The sequence below is a fragment of the Neolamprologus multifasciatus genome, chromosome 15 (genome assembly GCF_963576455.1).
Source record: "Neolamprologus multifasciatus chromosome 15, fNeoMul1.2, whole genome shotgun sequence".
In the NCBI taxonomy this organism is placed as follows: domain Eukaryota; kingdom Metazoa; phylum Chordata; class Actinopteri; order Cichliformes; family Cichlidae; genus Neolamprologus; species Neolamprologus multifasciatus.
The window spans coordinates 27,135,212-27,156,257 of NC_140453.1; the positions used below are offsets into that span (position 1 = coordinate 27,135,212).

Here is a 21,046-nt window from a genome sequence, read left to right on the forward strand (position 1 = left end):
ATCTGCCAGAGTATTTGGACTGTCTTTCAGAATAAAGACACTAGCTGTTACAGTAATCAGATTACACTCTGTCAGGGTAATGATACTGTGCTCTGTAATTGGATTACTCTTGTCCTGCCCGTGCTGTGCTGCTGTTTCCAGGTTACAAGTCTGTCTCCAGGCTCTCGTCCCACTTCCTGTTTTGAATCAGAGCTCGTCCCTCAGCGCACGCTCGCCTTTTTGTCCAGTTTCCTGACTCTTCCTCTGAACGTATCCTTGTCTTTTCTTTTGCTGTTTCCAGGAGCGTTTCCAGTTCCCTTCCCATGTGACCGATGTGTCTGAAGATGCCAAGGATCTGATCCAGGGCTTGCTCTGTTCCAGGGATCGTCGCCTTGGACTTAATGGGATCTCTGATTTTAAAAGCCACCCTTTCTTCAACGGCATCGACTGGGACAACATCCGGTCCACCGGGGCCCCCTACATCCCCGAGGTGTCCTCACCCACCGACACATCAAACTTTGACGTAGATGATGATGTCCTGAAGAACCCGGTGAGGACCGTCTTTCTATCCTCAAGACCGTTTTACATAGGAAGCAGCATGCAGTGGGATCACCGCTAGCTGGAGCGAGTCACGTAAATTTTATTCAACCCAGTTGAACTTTGACCGTGGCATGTGGGATTTCTCCCCACCAGAGTGCTTTCACTGTGCTTTGCATAGGGCAGTACAGTATGTGCTGCTCCCTGTGTGAAATGGCCTTCCATCAATCTGACTGCTCTGAGACTCCATCAGTCTCACAGTCACCTGGAGTCACAGGGCAGTCAGACTGAGTCTGGGGCCTAGGAGTCTCTGAGAGTCCCCTAGGCCTCTCAGAGACTCCAGGTGACTCTGAGACCACAGGTTTTCCAGTGGCCCTTCTTGTCCGCACAGTCCTTCATGCTGACAGGTCTTCTCTCTACAGGACATTGGACCTCCAGTGTCTCACACTGGTTTTACAGGGCAGCACCTCCCCTTCGTTGGCTTCACCTACACCACCGACAGCTGCTTCTCCGACCGCAGCTCTGTCAGCAAGGCGTGGTTGCGTGTCCAGATCGAAACAGATGGTGGAACAGGAGGGGAGGAGGTGGAGGCTTTTGAGAAGAGGATTCGTCGACTGGAGCAGGAGAAACAGGAACTGAACCGCAAACTGCAGGGTAAGGAGGAGGCGGACTCCAGCAGTACTCTGTAGGACTCGATCAGTATTCCTGCAGTACTCGCTGTGACCTCACTGTGTCTGTCCTCCCACAGAGTCGACTCAGGCCCTGCAGGCTCCAGCTCGAGGAGGAACTCTGAGTCGAGACAAAGAGATCAAGAAGCTCAGTGAGGAGATTGAACGACTCAAGAAGAAGCTGGCAGGTCAGAGGATGTTTCCGTGGTAACAGACACAGTTGGTGTGGTAGCACCTGATATGGTCAGAGCAAACAGCAGCTCCAGCTTCCCTGTATGTTAGTGATACTGATCAGTAACCTGTGGTCACATCATCAGCCTTCAGCTCTGTGAATCACAGCAGTCTGCAGGCACGGAGTTCATTAATAAAAGAACTGAATAAGGACATCGGTGCATCACCGCTGCCGCAAGCACATCCAGATAATTTTAGATGGATGTTTGTAACTGAGACCTTGGGTTTAAAGGACACTCTCCATCCAGATGTTTCAATCTGACTATGCTTGGAGCATAGTCAGCTGAAACTGAAATTTTATTTCCTGTTAGGTTTGTTTAACAGCGCCACTCGCAGAAAACCTTAAATATTTCAAGTTTCTGTGCTCCGCCCGAGCTCATGTTTAGTGTCATACAGACACACATGTTTATTAATACGTTGGAGCCAATGAGACAGTACTGCAGAAAAATCAGTTTAAATAAAGTTATTAAAGTATTGTCACACTTTTTATTTATTAAAATAAACCCTGCCCCTGTAATCTCAGACTCTGACAGGCTGGAGCACCAGCTGGAGGAGGCGGTCTCTCTCAGACAGGACTATGAAAGCTCCGCCTCCAAACTGAGGAGCGTGGAGAAGCAGGTGAAAAGCCTGCGACAGGAGAAGGATGAGGTTCACAAGGTACGCGCATCTGGCCGCAGGTGGAGCTGTTTTTCAGAATAAAGGCCCTTTTCCATTAGTACCTACTCTGATCAACTCGTTTTCCATTACAATCCAGCACTAACTGATGTGAGTGGTTGTTGTCATAGCAACATGTTTGAGCGTCCCGCGACTTAATTACTATGCAGAACGCTACAACAAAGGTGGACATCCAAGCGGCGACATACCTGTGGCTTTTTGTCAAACTCGTCGGACTGTTTTTGTAGCCATTTCCCTCGTTGCCATGGTTTCAAAAATGGCAGTTTTGATTTTTGTGAACAAGATGCTCTTATGATTCATCGAGTGACGCTACCGACCAGCCAATCAGTGGCATGCAGTGTGACGACGTCACATTTTAGTACCTGCTCAGATGGCTTGGAACCCTGGGTGAGCAGGTACTAAAACAGTACCTTACAGAAAACCCTTTAAACTGTGGCAAGTCAATCCGAGTAGTTACTAATGAAAAGGGACTTAATAGTCATGTATTCCCAAGCTAATAAACCCCACACCCTCTGAGCAGCAGTTGGCTGACGCCCTGGAACGCCTGAGGAGTCAGACGAAGGAGTTGAAGGAGGCGCACTCGCAGAGGAAGCTGGCGCTGCAGGAGTTCTCTGAGTTGTCGGAGAGGATGGCTGAGGTGCGCTCCTCAAAGCAGCGCCTGACCCGCCAGCTCCGTGACAAGGAGGAGGAGATGGAGGCGCTGCTGCAGAAGATGGACGGCACAAGGCAGGAGATCCGTAAGATGGAGAAGAGCCGTAAGGAGGTGAGTGAGGAGGGCTGCAGAGCATCAGCAGTGACCATTTGTGATTAAAACCTTAGAGACGAAAGTCTCCTCTGTTAGCATTCACCCTCGTTATGGAGGGTTAGGGAGCGTCTGTCGGGTTTTCAGTTTGGTCGCTTTAAGTAATTTGTAAGTGATGATGATTGGGCACATGTCCTGATGACAGGAAGTCAGGAACAGAAGTGTAAGAGGTCTGAAGATGAGCCTGAGAGAGACAGACAAAGCAGGAAAAAGAGGATTTGTTTTTGGTTCACAAGTGAGGTAGAGCCGTCTGGGTATCGCCAACAGTGCAGCGTGATACTGTTCTCTTATGTGGTTAGCAATACAGCTCTACAGATTAAGAGTTTGTTTTCTGACTTTCTAATTTGAGTTCCAGAGTCAAACTGAAAAGAACGGGAGGTGCACCATCAGTCCTGAGGTGCACCTCCTCGTGCTCACCAGCAGAGGGAGACAGACTCCTGTAATAAGCAGGAAGCCGTTGGTCACTCAAAGAACACTTTGATGTGAAACGAGAAGGAACCAAGCGTTTAAAGCACCGTGAGCACATGTCAGAGACACGACAGGTCTAAAAGGTTTGGTCAGATCATAAGATGAATTACGACGGCTCCTTCATAAAGTGTTCGGGTTCTGGGATAATGGAGGGATGCTCTCGCTGTCTGAAGGTGTGTTCTGACCGCACCTTCTGTTCGCACTGACTGTTGGAGGCTGTTCCTCTTGTTCTCTTGAGCAGCAGGAACTGGAAGCTTTGGGGTTTTCAGAATTTTTTTCAGGTCATATTAATGTCAGATTCCATAGGCAGCATACATACACAGTTCAGATCAACCCTGAGTGATGGTGTTGTGCTCTGATTGGCCGAACATGTCATTTAAAGTGCAGACTTCAGTAAAATGGCAGGAAAGATTCAGTGACGTGGGAAACACCCGAGTGAGCTAAAAGGAATTAATCTGCAGAGAGTGAATCAGGGTTACAGGAAAGGAGGCGAATGAATCACTAACCACTGCTAATGACATCACTTCTTGTTAGCAGGGTGTAAAAGTCATATAAACCTAAAAGCTGTGTGACTTCCCTATTCACCAACCGTCTGCTGACACTGAGTGGAGGGGGAGGTGATGGTGGGTCGACAGCTGGTTCCACAGCGTGCACACCTGTGTTGCAGGTGTGGTTATGACGAACCTCATGAGGATGATAAGAATTTAATGCAAAAGCAGGAAAATAAGACTCATTTTGAGCAGCACTAGTCTGACATCATCACCCATCAGCTCAGCCTGAGCAGTGATTGATGTCTCTGATATTCAATGTTTATGACGGGACTGTGAGGTGTGGCGTCTTCGTCACTGCAGGCACATGTTCATGTTTATGTGCTGTAATGCAGCTCTTCTCCACGTGCACTTCACGTGCACACCAAGGCGCCTCATGTTAGGTCCCCTGCAGAGCTTCCATCTCAGTAGGTCTGAGTCTCAGTAAGCTCCACCGACCCGCTGACACGCCTGCAGGTGAAGGGGCTTCACTGCGGCTCTGCTACAAGCGTTCACTTGCTCTGTGCTCACCTTCAGTTTACAGATTTAAAGGATCCAGCCCTTCAAGATAAAAGCCTTTTGTTTGTGTGTTAGCTGGAGGCTCAGCTGGATGAGGCGCAGACAGAGGCATCAAAGGAGAGGAAGCTGAGGGAGCACAGCGAGGTTTACTCCAAACAGCTGGAGGCGGAGCTGCAGAGTCTAAAGGTCAGAGGTCACACACACACACACCCCTTTACACCCATCACGACCACACAATCACGATTTGAGCCTGGGTTAAGCCAAACCCTGGCTGAACCGGTCCTCACAGTCGTGCAGAAGGACTTCTTAGTTGTTCTGGTTCTGATCCTAGTCTCAGCAGGGCCGTGGAGTAGCAGCAGGAGGGGCGGAGTTTCAGCAGGAACTATCCCGTCTAAAGGCAGAGCTGGACAAGAAGGTGCTGTTCTACGAGGAGGAGCTCCTGAGGAGGGACTCGGCCCACTCCTCTGAGATAAAAAACCTCTGCAAAGACTTGCAGGAGTCTGAGGGGGCACAGCTCACCGCCAACAAGGAGTTGCTGCAGCTCCGAGACAAGCTAGACAAGGCCAAGAGGGACAGGTGAGTCCTGAACTGGGTTTACTGGCAGGTACAGGTGAGTCATGGCCAGATCCATGCTGACCCAGTGAGTGTGTGTGTGTGTGTGTGTGTGCCCTCTCAGGCAAGTTGAGATGGAAGAAGCTCTCACTGCTCTCAAGAAGAAACATGAGCGAGAGAAGAACCTGCTGACAGAAGAAAACCAAAAACTGACAGCAGAGACCGACAAGGTGATACTCCTGTAGTAGTGTTACTGCACACTTTCTAGTACTAGGAGCACCGCTGTGTAATACTGCTCTCGTTGTGGTTGTGTCCAGCTGTGCTCGTTTGTGGATAACCTGACTGCTCAGAATCGGCAACTAGAAGACGAGCTGCAGGACCTGGCGTCCAAGAAGGAGAGCGTGGCTCACTGGGAGGCTCAAATCGCAGAGATCATCCAGTGGTGAGTCACGTGAGCTGCTTGGACACCGCCGCGAGTTCAGCGACACTTTTTTAAGGACATGTGGTACACTGTGTTCAGGGTCAGCGACGAGAAGGACGCTCGAGGTTATCTGCAGGCTCTAGCCACCAAGATGACGGAGGAGCTGGAAACTCTACGCAGCTCCAGCTTGGGAACCAGACCTCTGGTAACACACACACACACACACACACACACACACACACGCACACGTGTAATATGTGAGCATGGGACTTCACCTGAAGCGACCTGTTGAAGCCTCCGCCTGTCACAGGTGTGTTCAGACATCACTCAGTCATAGCAGAATTTTTTTTTTCAATTTATGTTATAGATACTCAGAAATGTTTTATCCCTTCAGTTATGTTTTACCTTAGTGGCTTTTATTGTGAAAGAAATCCAGGAATGTCCTCCACCTTCTTCAGACTGTAGTACTGTCTGTATCTGTGTGTTGATTTTGTTTGGGGTTTTTTTTTTTCCTTTCAAACCTGCTGTCTTAGACGGAATCAGGAGTGGCCACTCCTCCTAAGAAGCCCTGGCCTCCCATTGGTGGAGACAGGAGGGTGAGTGAGCTGGTCACGATTTCCAGCCAGTTAAAAATCACTTTCTGGACGAGCTTAAAGATGCTTGCATGGCTATTGGCTTGCATGTGTACCATTGATATTAGAACGCAGCGAAGCTTTACCAGTGCGGGTTCCTGACAGCTGTGACGAAGTCATAGAGTGGATCACACAGAAGCCTGGAGAGGTCAGAGGTCAAGCAGAGGCAGAGATGAGGAGGTTACAACGAGAGTTGGTGTCTACAGTGACCCCTCGAGATGAATCCAGGGTCAGGACAGGGTGAGGGTTCAAGCTCTGGTGGGGACAGAGTGGAGACGAAGCTTTAGTCTAAGGTGGTGTCACAGTCTGTACTTCAGGGAGTAGTTTACTCTGTACTTGAGTCAGTACTCGGTCTACACATTAGTTTTTACTCACTGAGTACCTTCAGTAGGCACCTGGGGGGTCAGGTACTTCACTTCAGGTACTCTTCTGTTATCTTTGAAGGTTTAGAGTCATCTGGAATTTAAGCAGTGCATCCTTTAGGGCTTTAAGTGGTCAAATCTTGATGTCATATGATAATGTCACATTTTCCAGCAGCTACATCGGTGGTATCACATGTCTGGACATCACCTCACCTGATTGAACACTCATTGGCTGTGTCCCAATTCAGGGTCTGCACGCTTAAAGTACGTGCACTACGCGTACTACGTACGGTGCGTACTATTAGTACGAGAAGTGCGGAAGTGAGAGGCTTGTGAAATGGGACGGTCTAGCCTTCGTCGCGCTGTTCAGGTTGCCTAGCAACCATGATACTAACCGCGAGAAACGTTACAAACGGCATTGTTTGACAGAAATGAAGGAGAAAAAATGTTTTGTTGGTCATTCATTTTTGTCATGACATCACTGTGATTAGTTGAGTATCTGAGGCTGAGACCACGGGACTGTAAAGCATGATTGTTGGGCTTCATTTATGTACTGAACAGTCATTTCAAGATTAGTTAGTAAATAACAGTTAGCTAATGTTGTTCATGACACTAAAGTCATCTCACTCTGGCAATGTAAATGTAATATGGCCAATATTATAGTATTGTCAGATTTTTTATATATATATATATATATATATATATATATATATATATATATATATATCATAATAATCTGACTATATATGTATGTGTATATATATGTATGTATATATGTATATACATATGTATATACATGTGTGTGTGTGTGTATATATATGTATATACATATGTATATACATTCAATTCAATTCAATTTTATTTATATAGCGCCAAATCACAACAAATGTCGCCTCAAGGCGCTTCATAGATACAGAGAAAAGCCCAACAATCATATGACCCCCTATGAGCAAGCACTTTGGCGACAGTGGGAAGGAAAAACTCCCTTTTAACAGGAAGAAACCTCCGGCAGAACCAGGCTCAGGGAGGGGCGGCCATCTGCTGCGACCGGTTGGGGTGAGAGAAGGAAGACAGGATAAAGACATGCTGTGGAAGAGAGACAGAGATTAATAACAGATACGATTCAATACAGAGAGGTCTGTTAATACATAGTGAGTGAGAAAGGTGACTGGAAAGGAAAAACTCAATGCATCATGGGAATCCCCCGGCAGCCTACATCTATTGCAGCATAACTAAGGGAGGATTCAGGGTCACCTGGTCCAGCCCTAACTATATGCTTTAGCAAAAAGGAAAGTTTTAAGCCTAATCTTAAAAGTAGAGATAGTGTCTGTCTCCCGAATCCAAACTGGAAGCTGGTTCCACAGAAGAGGGGCCTGAAATCTGAAGGCTCTCCCTCCCATTCTACTTTTAAATACTCTAGGAACAACAAGTAGGCCTGCAGAGCGAGAGCGAAGTGCTCTAATAGGGTGATATGGTACTACAAGGTCATTAAGATAAGATGGGGCCTGATTATTTAAGACCTTGTATGTGAGGAGCAGGATTTTGAATTCAATTCTGGATTTAACAGGAAGCCAATGAAGGGAAGCCAAAACAGGAGAAATATGCTCTCTCTTTCTAGTCCCTGTCAGTACTCTTGCTGCAGCATTTTGGATTAACTGAAGGCTTTTCAGTGAGTTTTTTGGACATCCTGATAATAATGAATTGCAGTAGTCCAGCCTGGAAGTAATAAATGCATGAACTAGTTTTTCAGCGTCACTCTGAGACAGGATATTTCTAATTTTAGAGATGTTGCGCAAATGGAAGAACGCAGTCTTACATATTTGTTTAATATGTGCGTTGAAGGACATATCCTGGTCAAAAATGACTCCAAGGTTCCTCACAGTGTTACTGGAGGCCAAGGTAATGCCATCCAGAGTAAGAATCTGGTTAGATACCATATTTCTAAGCTTTTCAGCGCCGAGTACAATGACCTCGGTTTTATCTGAGTTGAGAAGCAGAAAGTTAGTGGCCATCCAAGTCTTTATGTCTTTAAGACATTCCTGCAGTTTAACTAATTGGTGTGTGTTATCTGGCTTCATGGACAGATAGAGCTGGGTGTCATCTGCATAGCAGTGAAAATGTATGCTATGTCTTCTAATGATGCTGCCTAGGGGAAGCATGTATAATGTAAACAGAATTGGTCCTAGCACTGAACCCTGTGGAACTCCATAATTAACCTCAGTGTGTGAAGAGGACTCTCCATTTACATGCACAAATTGGAGTCTATTAGATAGATATGATACAAACCACTGCAGTGCAATACCTGTAATACCTACAGCATGTTCTAATCGCTCTAATAGGATATTATGGTCAACAGTATCGAATGCTGCACGAAGGTCAAGAAGGACAAGCACAGAGATGAGTCCACTGTCAGAGGCCATAAGAAGATCATTTGTAACCTTCACTAAAGCTGTTTCTGTGCTGTGATGAGCTCTGAAACCTGACTGAAACTCTTCAAATAAACCATTCCTCTGCAGATGATCTGTTAGCTGTTTTATATATATATATATATATATATATATATATATATATATATATATATATATTAGGGGTGCAACGATACAACAAAATTCACGGTTCGGTTCGGTTCGATACTTTGGTGTCACGGTTCGATATTTTTTCGATACAAAAAAATGTTCATGCCTTTTTATTAATTTGTCATTTATTAAATTTTCACGGCACATTCTGCACCACATCTCTGTGCGTTCATCATTTGTTTGAAGCCAGCTCACCTCCTGCAACCACTTTTCCGAGAATACGTGCTTCTTTTGTGGTTCGGACTCCTTCTGACATTTCTTTGGAGGTGGAGGAACATCACAGTAATTGCTTAAAGGAGCTTCTTCGACATCTTTAAGAGTTCTAAACAAATGTCTGTCCTCCTCCTGAAAATCTTATGTACGCAAACACGCGTTGCAACTTCTTATCTTGTGCGGGTTTTTATTTTGACAGCAAATGCGCACCTGCGGACCACTTATGTGCAGCCCTGGTTATTTAGCTCGTCATATTGCAGCCACAGAAATTCTTTTGTCCATGAAACCATAAAGCTGCACTTTCTTTTTGCCTTATAGTCTGATTTGTCATAACCTTTCCGTTTTGTCACTTCTTCACCCTGACCTGTCTTATTTGGCTCAGCAGAACTAAAATATATATCCTGCTGCTTTTACACACGCACTAACATAACGCTCAGCGATTCTCTGCGCGATCAACCTCTCACATGTTTAAGCTGCAGGAGATTTCACTTGTCATGTTTGCATAGTAAGCTAACGATTGATAAGACGATGTCAGAGGAATTGGTGCGCAAATTATCATCACTCACCAATCAGTACTGTCGCTTTCTATACACAGTTCACGCGATTGCAAAGTGAAAGCAAAAAACAAGCGCAAATTCAAACGTGATTTCAGTATATCACATATTGACAGTGGCCGATGCCAATGACATAATTACCCAGCTACATTTCCGAAAGAATGCAAAAGCATTGACATATATTTTTCCTTCCTACGATAGGCCGACGGGCAGGGCAGAGATAGATTTTGGTAGCCCGACTGGAAAAAAGCCCCAGGACGTCGGGCTAGCGATTTTGCGAGCCCTGTATCTGATTGAGGAATCACTCATCTTTGGAAAAGAGAGTTTATTATGGAGAAATGTCTCTTTCCAAAATAAAAGCTATACTATACGCTTCTTCTGGGCTATATTCTCAGCAGCATATTAAACATATCAGGTCCCCATAAGGAGAATCATGTGCTAACGGCTGTCTAAATGACTCGGGTAAAGTTTGTAGCATGCGTGCTTGTTTTTGTCTGCTTCCACTTGTCTTTGCACTAGGATGATGTCGGAGTAAATGTGCAGTCATATTGGTTGTGTTCCCACTAGTGCTGTCAGCGTTAATCTGAAATGACGTTAAGGTCACAACACGGCAAATCTCCGTTAACGAGCTACCGCGGATTGCCTCATGAGTGGGGCTGGAAGACGTCAACACATTAACGAACTAACTGCGCTAACACACTAGTTCCCACCAATTGAGCATTGCTGGCACATCCAACATACTGTTTTACTTTTGTCCATGACACGCTTACCTTCAGGGTCATACTTCACATGAAAACCAAAATAGTTCCAAACGCCAGATCTGAATGAGGGTGGGGGAGGTTCAATTTGCCATGTTGCAAGAGCTTAACTTCTGTCTAGCTAGCTTGCCCTGTGCTCAGTGAATCTGTGTTTGACTACTCCGCCTAGGCTGCACTGTCGAGCGCAGATCCACTGAGCGCTCAACACAGACAGCATCGTCAGAAGGAAAGTTGATAAAATAAATTAAAAATGTTGTATCGTTCGATACATATGCGTACCGAACCGAAAGCACTGTATCGAACGGTTCGATATCGATACGAGTATCGTTGCACCCCTAATATATATATATATATATATATAATATATATATATATATATATATATATATATATATATATATATATATATATATATATATATATATATATATATATATGTATGTATGTGTGTATATATATATATATATATATATATATATATATATATATATATATACATATATATATATATATATATATATATATATATACATATATATGTATGTGTATATATATGTATGTGTATATATATATATATATATATATATATATATATATATATATATATATATATATATATATATATATATATATATATATGTATATATATGTATATATGTATATATATATGTATGTGTGTGTATGTGTGTATATATATATATATATATATATATATATATATATATATATATATATGTATATATGTATATATATATGTATGTGTGTGTATGTGTATATATGTATATGTATGTGTGTGTATATATATATATATATATATATATATATATATATATACACATATATATATATATATATATATATATATATATATACACATATATATATTTACAGTGGGGCAAAAAAGTATTTAGTCAGCCACCGATTGTGCAAGTTCCCCCACTTAAAATGATGACAGAGGTCAGTAATTTGCACCAGAGGTACACTTCAACTGTGAGAGACAGAATGTGAAAAAAAAATCCATGAATTCACATGGTAGGATTTGTAAAGAATTTATTCGTAAATCAGGGTGGAAAATAAGTATTTGGTCACCTCAAACAAGGAAAATCCCTTTCTCTCACAGACCTGTAACGTCTTCTGTAAGAAGCTTTTCTGTCCCCCACTCGTTACCTGTATGAATGGCACCTGTTTGACCTCATCATCTGTATAAAAGACACCTGTCCACAGCCTCAACCAGTCAGACTCCAAACTCCGCCATGGCCAAGACCAAAGAGCTTTCGAAGGACACCAGGAAAAGAATTGTAGACCTGCACCAGACTGGGAAGAGTGAATCTACAATAGGCAAGCAGCTTGGTGTGAAAAAATCAACTGTGGGAGCAATCATCAGAAAATGGAAGACATACAAGACCACTGATAATCTCCCTCGATCTGGGGCTCCACGCAAGATCTCATCCCGTGGGGTCAAAATGATCATGAGAACGGTGAGCAAAGATCCCAGAACCACACGGGGGGACCTGGTGAATGACCTGCAGAGAGCTGGGACCAAAGTAACAAAGGTCACCATCAGTAACACACTACAACGGCAGGGAATCAAATCCCGCAGTGCCAGACATGTTCCGCTGCTGAAGCCAGTGCATGTCCAGGCCCGTCTGAAGTTTGCCAGAGAGCACATGGATGATACAGCAGAGGATTGGGAGAATGTCATGTGGTCAGATGAAACCAAAGTAGAACTTTTGGTATAAACTCAACTCGTCGTGTTTGGAGGAAGAAGAATACTGAGTTGCATCCCAAGAACACCATACCTACTGTGAAGCATGGGGGTGGAAACATCATGCTATGGGGCTGTTTTTCTGCCAAGGGGACAGGACGACTGATCCGTGTTAAGGACAGAATGAATGGGGCCAAGTATCGTGAGATTTTGAGCCAAAACCTCCTTCCATCAGTGAGAACTTTAAAGATGAAACGAGGCTGGGTCTTCCAACATGACAATGATCCAAAACACACCGCCCGGGCAACAAAGGAGTGGCTCCGTAAGAAGCATTTGAAATTCCTGGAGTGGCCTAGCCAGTCTCCAGACCTCAACCCCATAGAAAATCTGTGGCGGGAGTTGAAAGTCCGTGTTGCTCGGCGACAGCCCCAAAACATCACTGCTCTTGAGAAGATCTGCATGGAGGAATGGGCCAAAATACCAGCTACTGTGTGTGCAAACCTGGTAAAGACCTATAGTAAACGTTTGACCTCTGTTATTGCCAACAAAGGTTATGTTACAAAGTATTGAGTTGTATTTTTGTTATTGACCAAATACTTATTTTCCACCCTGATTTACGAATAAATTCTTTACAAATCCTACCATGTGAATTCATGGATTTTTTTTTTCACATTCTGTCTCTCACAGTTGAAGTGTACCTCTGGTGCAAATTACTGACCTCTGTCATCATTTTAAGTGGGGGAACTTGCACAATCGGTGGCTGACTAAATACTTTTTTGCCCCACTGTATATGTATATATATATATATATGTATATATGTATATATATATGTATATATATATGTATATGTGTGTATGTATGTAAAGGCCTTACAACCAAGTTAACGCTGAAAGTACAAACATCACTAATGTCACACAACTTTGCCGACATGTGGCCAACAGTAATGTTTTAATGTTCTTCGTTATTAAACATTCGCACATAAATAAGTGACATCATATTCAGTACTTACTTTCGACAGTTCACTCTTCGGCCGCTCCCTTTTGCCGTATTTTGCGGCAAAATTATCCACTCCCACCGCCGCGCTATGAATTGTGGGATATATGGGACCACGAAGCGTGCACCAGACCACGCTTGATATTTGGGGGAATTGACGGCGCATTTGGAGTATGCATTTGAAATACACTTCGAATTGGGACAGCCGTCGTCGCGTGGCGGTGACGTAATCGCACTTAAAATGCATACTTCAAGTGTGCAGACCCTGAATTGGGACACAGCCTCATTGGCTGCTCTGATCGTCCAACTGCACCATTTCTTGCTTTCTGAGCTTTGATGTACAGTGACAATAAACAGGTGTCTATCCCTCTGATGCCACCCCCTCCAGGACCCCCTGTGGAAGGTGCGCCGCAGTCAGAAGTTGGACATGTCTGCTCGCCTCGAGCTGCAGTCAGCTCTGGACGCTGAAATCAGAGCCAAACAGCTGGTCCAGGAGGAGCTGCGCAAAGTCAAAGCCTCAAACATCAACCTGGAGAGGTCAGAGGTCATACCAAGGCAGACCGTCATCTTATCTGTGTACTGTGTTCACCTATCTGACCCATGTCTTTCTGCCTACAGTAAGCTTAAGGAGACGGAGGAAAGGAGCAAGGAAATGGTGGAGCAGATGGAGACCCTAAAAAAGGAGATGGAGGAGACCCGTTCACGTTCCGACAAAGGTTAGGCAAAACTACTCAGACCATGTGTGTATGATTTTTAGGGTCTGAGAGGACAGGTAGGTTCCAGTGGTGTCTGTGGGCGTGTCTTCACCATCTATGTCTGTGCAGGTCTGAAGCTCCCAGACTTCCAGGACCCTATCTTTGAATACTTCAACACGTCTCCTCTAGCTCCAGACCTCACCTTCAGAGTGAGTTACCTGTTTGACTTTCCTACCATTCATAGTAACAAGCCCACACACAGCAGCTCACAGGACAGTGATGCCATTCAGGTGTAGTGCTGACTTACTCAACTTCATCTTGCTTCTTTCTCTTTGTAACTTTGAGACGTCAGCTTGCTCTGCCTCCTTGCTGTATGCTCTCTGGGAAGAAGTAAGTTTACCCTCCCCTCTTCAGACAGTGATCTGCCACCTTCAACCTCGAGTATAACTGCTAGCTTTGTACTAATGACATCAACAACCACTCGGGTCAAATTAATGCCCCGCACACCTGATCCGACTGACTATAAAAACCTCCATCCACAGAATAAACTCCGCCCACACACACAAAAAAGCACTGCTTAGCTTCAGTCCTCTTAACCTCATATTACTGCAGTACTACTTCATGTGTCCACTGTATGAATACTGCAATAGTGCATTTGTAGTTGTCACAGTTCATCTGATCAGGTGTTGATAATCTTTGTGTCACGGTTTTTACCTGCAGCCTTCAGACATAGATGCCACCCCTGCAAAATCAGACACTACGCCCCCATCACCCTCCACAGGCTCCGAACACGAGGTTGGTCACAGATGAGTCTTTGCACAGGTGTCCTGTATGTTATGGTTTGTTTAACTGATTGACCCGTTTGCGTCCACAGGAAATTAAAGCAGTCCCTTCGAGCCCCTATCCTATCTATCAGAGCACAGCGCTGACCACACCAAAGGTACCCTGAGGTTTTCGCAGGTGTCCTATGACTCCACAGGGCCACTCAGATTGTAGTAATTGTAATAGATTTTTAGATTTTTTTTGTGTGTGTGTGTGTGTGTTTCAGCCCAAAGCTCACCAGCTGAGCATCAAGACGTTCTCCAGCCCGCCTCAGTGCACACACTGCACCTCCCTGATGGTGGGACTAATCCGGCAGGGATACGCCTGCGAAGGTACGCAGCGCTAACAGCACCTTTGCTTCTGGTTCAGTCACAGGTGTCTGACTGACTCTTTGTCTCTGCAGTGTGCTCCTTCATCTGTCACGTTTCCTGTAAAGACCACACCCCTCTTGTCTGCCCGATCCCAGCAGAGCAGGCCAAGAGGCCACAGGGCATTGACGTCCAGAGGGGAATCGGCACTGCATATAAGGGCTGCGTCAGGGTGAGTCCATTGACACGGTACTGACCATGTAACTGTGTAGCAGCTCCACATACTCAAGCTAGCTTGTTTCCGTCAGATTCCGAAGCCCAGTGGGGTGAAAAAGGGCTGGCAGCGAGCATTCGCCGTGGTCTCTGACTGTAAACTCTTTCTCTACGACATCCCAGAGGGAAAGTCCACGCAACCTGGGGTGGCAGCCAGTCTCGTCCTCGACCTCAGGTATTCTGTTTGGTCACCTTCTGTCAGGACATGAAAACACTACTTGAGGTCTTTTGAAGAGTCTGCTTGTTTTGACAAAAATCCCTGGACTCTGGAGCAAGTTCCAGGTCTTCTAATTCAATTCAGTTTTATTTATACAGTGCCAAATCACAGCAACGGTCGCCTCAAGGTGCTTTATATTGTAAGGTAGACCCTACAATTATAAGTGAAAACCCCAACAGTCATATGACCCCCTATGTACAAGTGGTTGGGTAACAGTGGGGAAGGAAAAACTCCCTTTTAACAGGAAGAAATCCTCTCCCTGCTCCTCCCTGACCGAGGGGAGGAAGACAGGACCAAGACATGTTGTGGAAGAGAGACAGAAATTAATAGCAAGTATGATTCAGTGCAGAGACGTCTGTTAACACATAGTGAGACAAGAAAAAACACCCAGTGCATCATGGGAATCCCCCAGCAGCCTACACCTATTGCAGCTTAACTAAGGGAGGATTTAGGGTCACCTGGTCCAGCCCTAACTATAACCTTAGCAAAAAGGAAAATTTGAAGCCTAATCTTAAAAGTAGAGATGGTATCTGTCTTCCGAATCCAAACTGGAAGCTGGTTCCACGGAAAAGAGGCCTGAAAACTGAAGGCTCTGGCTCCCATTCTACTTTTAAATTATCTAGGAACAGCAAGTATGCATGAACTAGTTTTTTTGTGTCACTCTTGAGACAGGATATTTCTAACTTTAGAGATGTTGCGCAAATGGAAGAAAGCAGTCTGACATTTTTGTTTAATATGTGCATTGAAGGACATATCCTGGTCAGAAATGACTCCAAGGTTCCTCACAGTGTTACTGGAGGCAAAGGTAATGCCATCCAGAGTAAGAATCTGGTTAGATACCATATTTCTAAGATTTTGATGGCCAAGTACAATAACCTCAATTTTATCTGAATTTAGAAGCAGAAAATTAGAGGTCATCCAGGTCTTTGTCTTTAAGACATTCCTTCAGTTTAAATAATTGGTGTGTGTTATCTGGCTTCATGGATAGATAAAGCTGCGTGTCATCTTCATAGCAGTGAAAATGCACTGTGAAACAAGAATATGTTTTTAATTAAATTGGCTACACAAAAACATCACTGTGTTGGAACAGGAAGTGACACTGCAGAGCGCGAACACTTCTGAGAAGGTTTGTGTGGGCATGTTAATCCAGGTCCTGAGAAGAAGTCTGAAGAAAGTTTGTGTAGCCCTAAGTGTTAGGACAGCTTGTGAGTCCTGGTAAGGTTCATGTAGTTCAGAGACGACTCTGATACCTTTGTGAAGACTGTAATAGAATGAAAAGATTTAGCTGGTTTAGAGAAGATTTAGGCAGTCGCGTGAAGCTGGCGGGGGTTTTTTTTGTGTGTGGAGTTTGTGACAAGTATTATTTTTGTATATGCGATTATCTCTTGCATCTCACTTTTTCAGGGATGAGGATTTGTCCGTTAGTTCGGTCTTGGCTTCCGATGTGATCCACGCAACCAGGAAGGACATCCCCTGCATCTTCAGAGTAAGAGACCCCATCACTGTTATACCATTTGGTGTCTGAGCACCAGTGCGTGTCCTGTTCTGATTGTTTTTGTTGTCGTGGTCAGGTGACATCATCGCAGCTGATCTCGCAGCTGTCTTCAGTGTCTCTGCTTGTCCTGGCAGAGAGCGAGGTAGAGAAGAGAAAATGGGTCCGGATCCTGGAAGGTATGCAGAGCATCCTGACCAAGAACCTGCTGAAGAGCCAGCAGGTCCATGTCCTGCACGAGGCCTACGATGCCTCGCTGCCCATCATCAAGACCACGCTGTCTGCCGCTGTGCTCGGTCAGTAACGAGTGCTCTGCTGAAAAAGTGTAGGACGGTTGACTGTGGTAGGCTGAAAATTTTTCAGGTTCTGCTGATGGATTGTGCTGAGTTTCCTGTCAATCTTCAGTCTTATTGATTACTTGATTTGTATCCGTTTAATCTCGCTTATTATTTTGTTAATAAGAACATTTCCCATCTGTGCAGATCGTGAGAGGATCGCCCTGGGAACAGAAGACGGACTGTTTGTGGTTGAAATTACGAGAGACGGTGAGCCCAATGAACAGACTTTGTCCACGTGACTGATTGTGCTAACCTCCTTTAACTCCTCCCTTTCTTTCTACAGTGATTGTGAGAGCTGCAGACAGTAAGAAGATCTCTCAGATTGAATTGATCCCAAAGGAGAAGATCATTGCGCTTCTCTGCGGTCGCAACCGTCAAGTTCACCTTCACCCCTGGGGGGTGTTGGAGGGAGCAGAGTCCAGCTTCGATGCCAAGCTGGCAGACACCAAAGGCTGCCAGGCTATGGCCACAGGCGTTCTCCGCCCAGGAGGCCCCCCCTGCCTGCTGGCTGCCATCAAACGTCAGGTCAGTGGTATGGGCTCACCTGGAGGCGACCTGCGGTTCTGCTCCGGTGCCCATCCTAATGCTGCAGTTTCTATGTCCCGCTTCCAGGTTCAGTGCTACGAGATCACTCCGACAAAGCCCCACCACAAGAAGCTGTGGGAGGTGCAGGCCCCAGGTGTGGTTCAGTGGTTGGGGATGCTAAGGGACCGGCTGTGCATCGGTTACCCGTCAGGCTTCGCTCTGCTGGCCTTGCAGGGGGAGTCATCCCCCATAAGCCTGGTGAGCCCGGCAGACCCATCGCTGGCCTTCCTGGCGCAACAGCAACTGGACGCTCTACATGCACTGGAGGTCGGATCCAGCGAGCTACTGCTCTGCTTCAGCCAGCTCGGTGTCTATGTGGATGGACAGGGACGTCGGTCCCGGACCCAGGAGCTCATGTGGCCCACCACACCACTTGCTTTCTGTACGTTGCACGATTCTTGTAATTGTAGGTGGGTGCAGTGGATAGTCTCTCACCTGTGTCTCACCTGTCTCTGTGTGACAGGCTCTAACTCATCTCACCTGACGGTCTACAGCGAGTATGGGGTTGATGTCTTTGATATTCACACCACTGAGTGGGTCCAAACCATCTCCCTGCGCAAGGTAACCAATCACAGTTCAGTGAAGGTCAGACCACCCATTCAGAATGCAGTGATGGCTGAAAGACTGTGTGCGCACCTATCTACAGATTCGACCTCTGAATGCTGAAGGAACGTTAAACCTGCTGAGCTCAGAACCTCCTCGTCTGATTTACTTTAGCAACACCTCCTCAGGTAGGAGCACACCTGAATCACGTGGACGCTAATGCTCCCACAGCTGAAGCTAACCTGTTCATACCTGTCTCTGTACCCATGTCTGTTCAGAGGGCGATCTCACCATCCCGGAGACGTCCGATCACAGCAGGAAGTTGATGGTTCGAACTCGCAGCAAGAGAAAGTTCCTCTTCAAGGTTCCCGAGGAGGAGCGACTCCAGCAGAGGAGGTGATTTTAGTCCCTTCTGGTGTTTTCCCATGTTATGTTTACCTGCGTGCTCACTTGTGTGCTGGTGTCGTTGTCTCCTCAGGGAGATGCTGAGGGATCCGGAGCTTCGCTCTAAGATGATTTCTAACCCTACCAACTTTAACCACGTGGCTCACATGGGACCAGGAGACGGCATGCAGGTCCTCATGGACCTTCCTCTGGTAACTCCTCCTGCTCCTCCTTCTGCTGCCGGCATGTTCTCCTCCGTCTCCTCCCCCCACTCCTCTGACTCCTGCCTTCATCACACTGACTCCTCTCTTCTCTCTTCCCCCTGTTTCAACTTCATCCTGGTCCTTCTCATCTTTGTCTGCGTCTTGGTGTTCAGGTTGGTGATGTTGCCTCCCTCTCCTCCTCCCCGTCTCCCTCCCCTTCCTCCTCTTCTTCCCGTCACACCCTCATCTCTCCCCCCTCCAACTTTGAGCACGTGTATCACATGACGTCGGCATCGGCTGGCGCCTTCTTGCAGAAAGACGCCTCCTCTTCCTCCTCCCAGCAGAGCCTCCTGCAGCCTTCCTCCTCCTCCTCCTCTCCCTCCATCTCCTCTGTGGGAAGGGTAGGCCAGCTTCTGTCTCCCCCCTCCACTCAGGCTGCGCCCAGGTCACATGACCTGAATGCAGCAATCACTTGATTGATTTGATGACCTCACACTCGCTCATCAGCTGATTGGTCAGCGATGATGTCATCAGGTCACGCTGTGTACCTCTGCCAGCTGATCGATCAGTCTGAGGATGCCAGAAGGATCAATAAACTCTATTCATCTGTGTGTGTGTGTGTGTGTGTGTGTGTGTGTGTGTGTGTGTGCCCCCGCAGAGTGTGCTGCCCTCTTCTCAGGACGACTGCATTAAAGATAAGCCCCGCCCCCTCTCCAGTATCTCACGGCAACAGAGGAGCAAGACGCACATAACACGCACAGCTTCAGGTAAACACATATGAGTGTTCATGTGGCTAGTCTCGACACGAACTGTCACTAACTCACCTGTCTCTGTGATTTCATTGGCTTAGATTTTGGGGGAGGCGCTTCATCCCGCAGCATCTGTGACCCGGAGGAGGTGGACCGAGAGGTACCACACACACACACATTCACACTCACTCACACAGACACACAATCACTCACATACACACACGTCTGGTTTGCTATCCACGTGGGGACATCTCATTGACATAATGCTTTTCCTAGCTGCTTACCCCAACCATTAAAAATGAATGCCTAACCTTCTCCTAAACCTAACCATAACTCAACTGTAACCCTGACATTAAAACCACATTTTGAGTGTGGAAAAATGCCTTCAACCCCGTGGAGACCTGGATTTTGGTCCACACCAGTATAGTAAATTTCAGATTTTGGTCCCCACCAAGATAGTAAGAACCCGTATATACTCACTCTCACTCTCTCTCTATTGACCATCAGTCTTGATCAGTAATCATGCTTCTGTATTGATCCCTCAGCCTGACTCTGACTCCACCAAACACTCGACGCCCTCCAACAGCTCCAACCCCAGCAGCCCCCCCAGCCCCAACTCCCCCCACCGCAGCCAGCTCACTCTCGACGGCCTGGACTCCGAAGCCTGAAGCCCCGCCCCCACCTGAACGAGTCGGGCTGCGGACTGAGAGCTTAGCTTTTACTTTCAGGATTTTATTGTGGCGGAGTGTGTTTGCGCTTCCTGCTGCTTTTATTTTGTTGGATTTTACCTGCTGGAAGCCCCACCCCTTGGTTTTAACCCCTCCCTGCTGAGAGCTGCTGTGTGACCTTTGACCTTTACTCTGATTGGCTCTATGGGACCAGCGCCTGCTGTTGTCGTGCATGTGTAATGACTTCCTGTTGGCGTGCAAGCTGACACGGGGAGCAGGCGGAGGTCTCGCTCTGACGAAAACACTGAATTAATTTTGTTGAAGTTGCACATCGTCATCACCTTCATCTTTGTTGTCGTTTAGGGTAAAATAATCTTTAATTTGTGTCAGTTATGATCTTTCCTCTGGCCCCGCCCTCTGCTCAGTTGGAGACAGGAGAGGGGGCAGGGTCACACCTGAACACTACTGCTTTGTTTCTTCCAAAATCACATTTAAAGGATCTTTGTAATGATAAACTGTTAGTGGCCAAAAACAATAAACGAACCTGAATTCAGTCTTTGAGTCTGAGTCACACCTGCACAGGTGAGCCTGGCAGGC

At 46.1% G+C, this 21,046-nt stretch overlaps 1 protein-coding gene and 1 long non-coding RNA gene across 7 annotated transcripts in view; one reads left to right on the top strand and one right to left on the bottom strand.

Annotated features, from left to right (window-relative positions):
- cdc42bpb (CDC42 binding protein kinase beta (DMPK-like)) overlaps positions 1–21,002 on the top strand; it is a 29,266-nt gene extending 8,264 nt beyond the window's left edge. For 2 of the 6 annotated variants that reach the window (XM_085133225.1, XM_085133228.1), the window contains exons 8-40: positions 281–529; positions 939–1,170; positions 1,265–1,372; positions 1,939–2,072; positions 2,611–2,853; positions 4,482–4,592; positions 4,738–4,982; positions 5,083–5,188; positions 5,276–5,400; positions 5,479–5,584; positions 5,913–5,975; positions 13,561–13,709; positions 13,791–13,888; positions 13,997–14,076; positions 14,213–14,257; positions 14,588–14,662; positions 14,742–14,807; positions 14,916–15,021; positions 15,093–15,229; positions 15,306–15,445; positions 16,892–16,973; positions 17,059–17,275; positions 17,462–17,524; positions 17,601–17,842; positions 17,930–18,284; positions 18,366–18,463; positions 18,549–18,633; positions 18,724–18,841; positions 18,924–19,041; positions 19,206–19,433; positions 19,691–19,799; positions 19,883–19,941; positions 20,327–21,002. In XM_085133225.1, the coding sequence (XP_084989351.1) occupies positions 281–529; positions 939–1,170; positions 1,265–1,372; positions 1,939–2,072; positions 2,611–2,853; positions 4,482–4,592; positions 4,738–4,982; positions 5,083–5,188; positions 5,276–5,400; positions 5,479–5,584; positions 5,913–5,975; positions 13,561–13,709; positions 13,791–13,888; positions 13,997–14,076; positions 14,213–14,257; positions 14,588–14,662; positions 14,742–14,807; positions 14,916–15,021; positions 15,093–15,229; positions 15,306–15,445; positions 16,892–16,973; positions 17,059–17,275; positions 17,462–17,524; positions 17,601–17,842; positions 17,930–18,284; positions 18,366–18,463; positions 18,549–18,633; positions 18,724–18,841; positions 18,924–19,041; positions 19,206–19,433; positions 19,691–19,799; positions 19,883–19,941; positions 20,327–20,449 (4,515 nt within the window). In that variant the 3' untranslated portion in view covers positions 20,450–21,002. The remainder of the gene's footprint in view (positions 1–280; positions 530–938; positions 1,171–1,264; positions 1,373–1,938; positions 2,073–2,610; positions 2,854–4,481; positions 4,593–4,737; positions 4,983–5,082; positions 5,189–5,275; positions 5,401–5,478; positions 5,585–5,912; positions 5,976–13,560; positions 13,710–13,790; positions 13,889–13,996; positions 14,077–14,212; positions 14,258–14,587; positions 14,663–14,741; positions 14,808–14,915; positions 15,022–15,092; positions 15,230–15,305; positions 15,446–16,891; positions 16,974–17,058; positions 17,276–17,461; positions 17,525–17,600; positions 17,843–17,929; positions 18,285–18,365; positions 18,464–18,548; positions 18,634–18,723; positions 18,842–18,923; positions 19,042–19,205; positions 19,434–19,690; positions 19,800–19,882; positions 19,942–20,326) is intronic. The other 4 variants (XM_085133229.1, XM_085133226.1, XM_085133227.1 and 1 more) reach the window with 4 other exon arrangements.
- LOC146502290 (uncharacterized) lies at positions 18,366–20,331 on the bottom strand. Its single transcript, XR_014869400.1, has 2 exons — positions 20,199–20,331; positions 18,366–20,164 (listed from the first exon to the last, which is right to left on the bottom strand). It is a non-coding gene; the product is annotated as an uncharacterized LOC146502290 (long non-coding RNA).
- Positions 21,003–21,046: the final 44 nt, after the last annotated feature.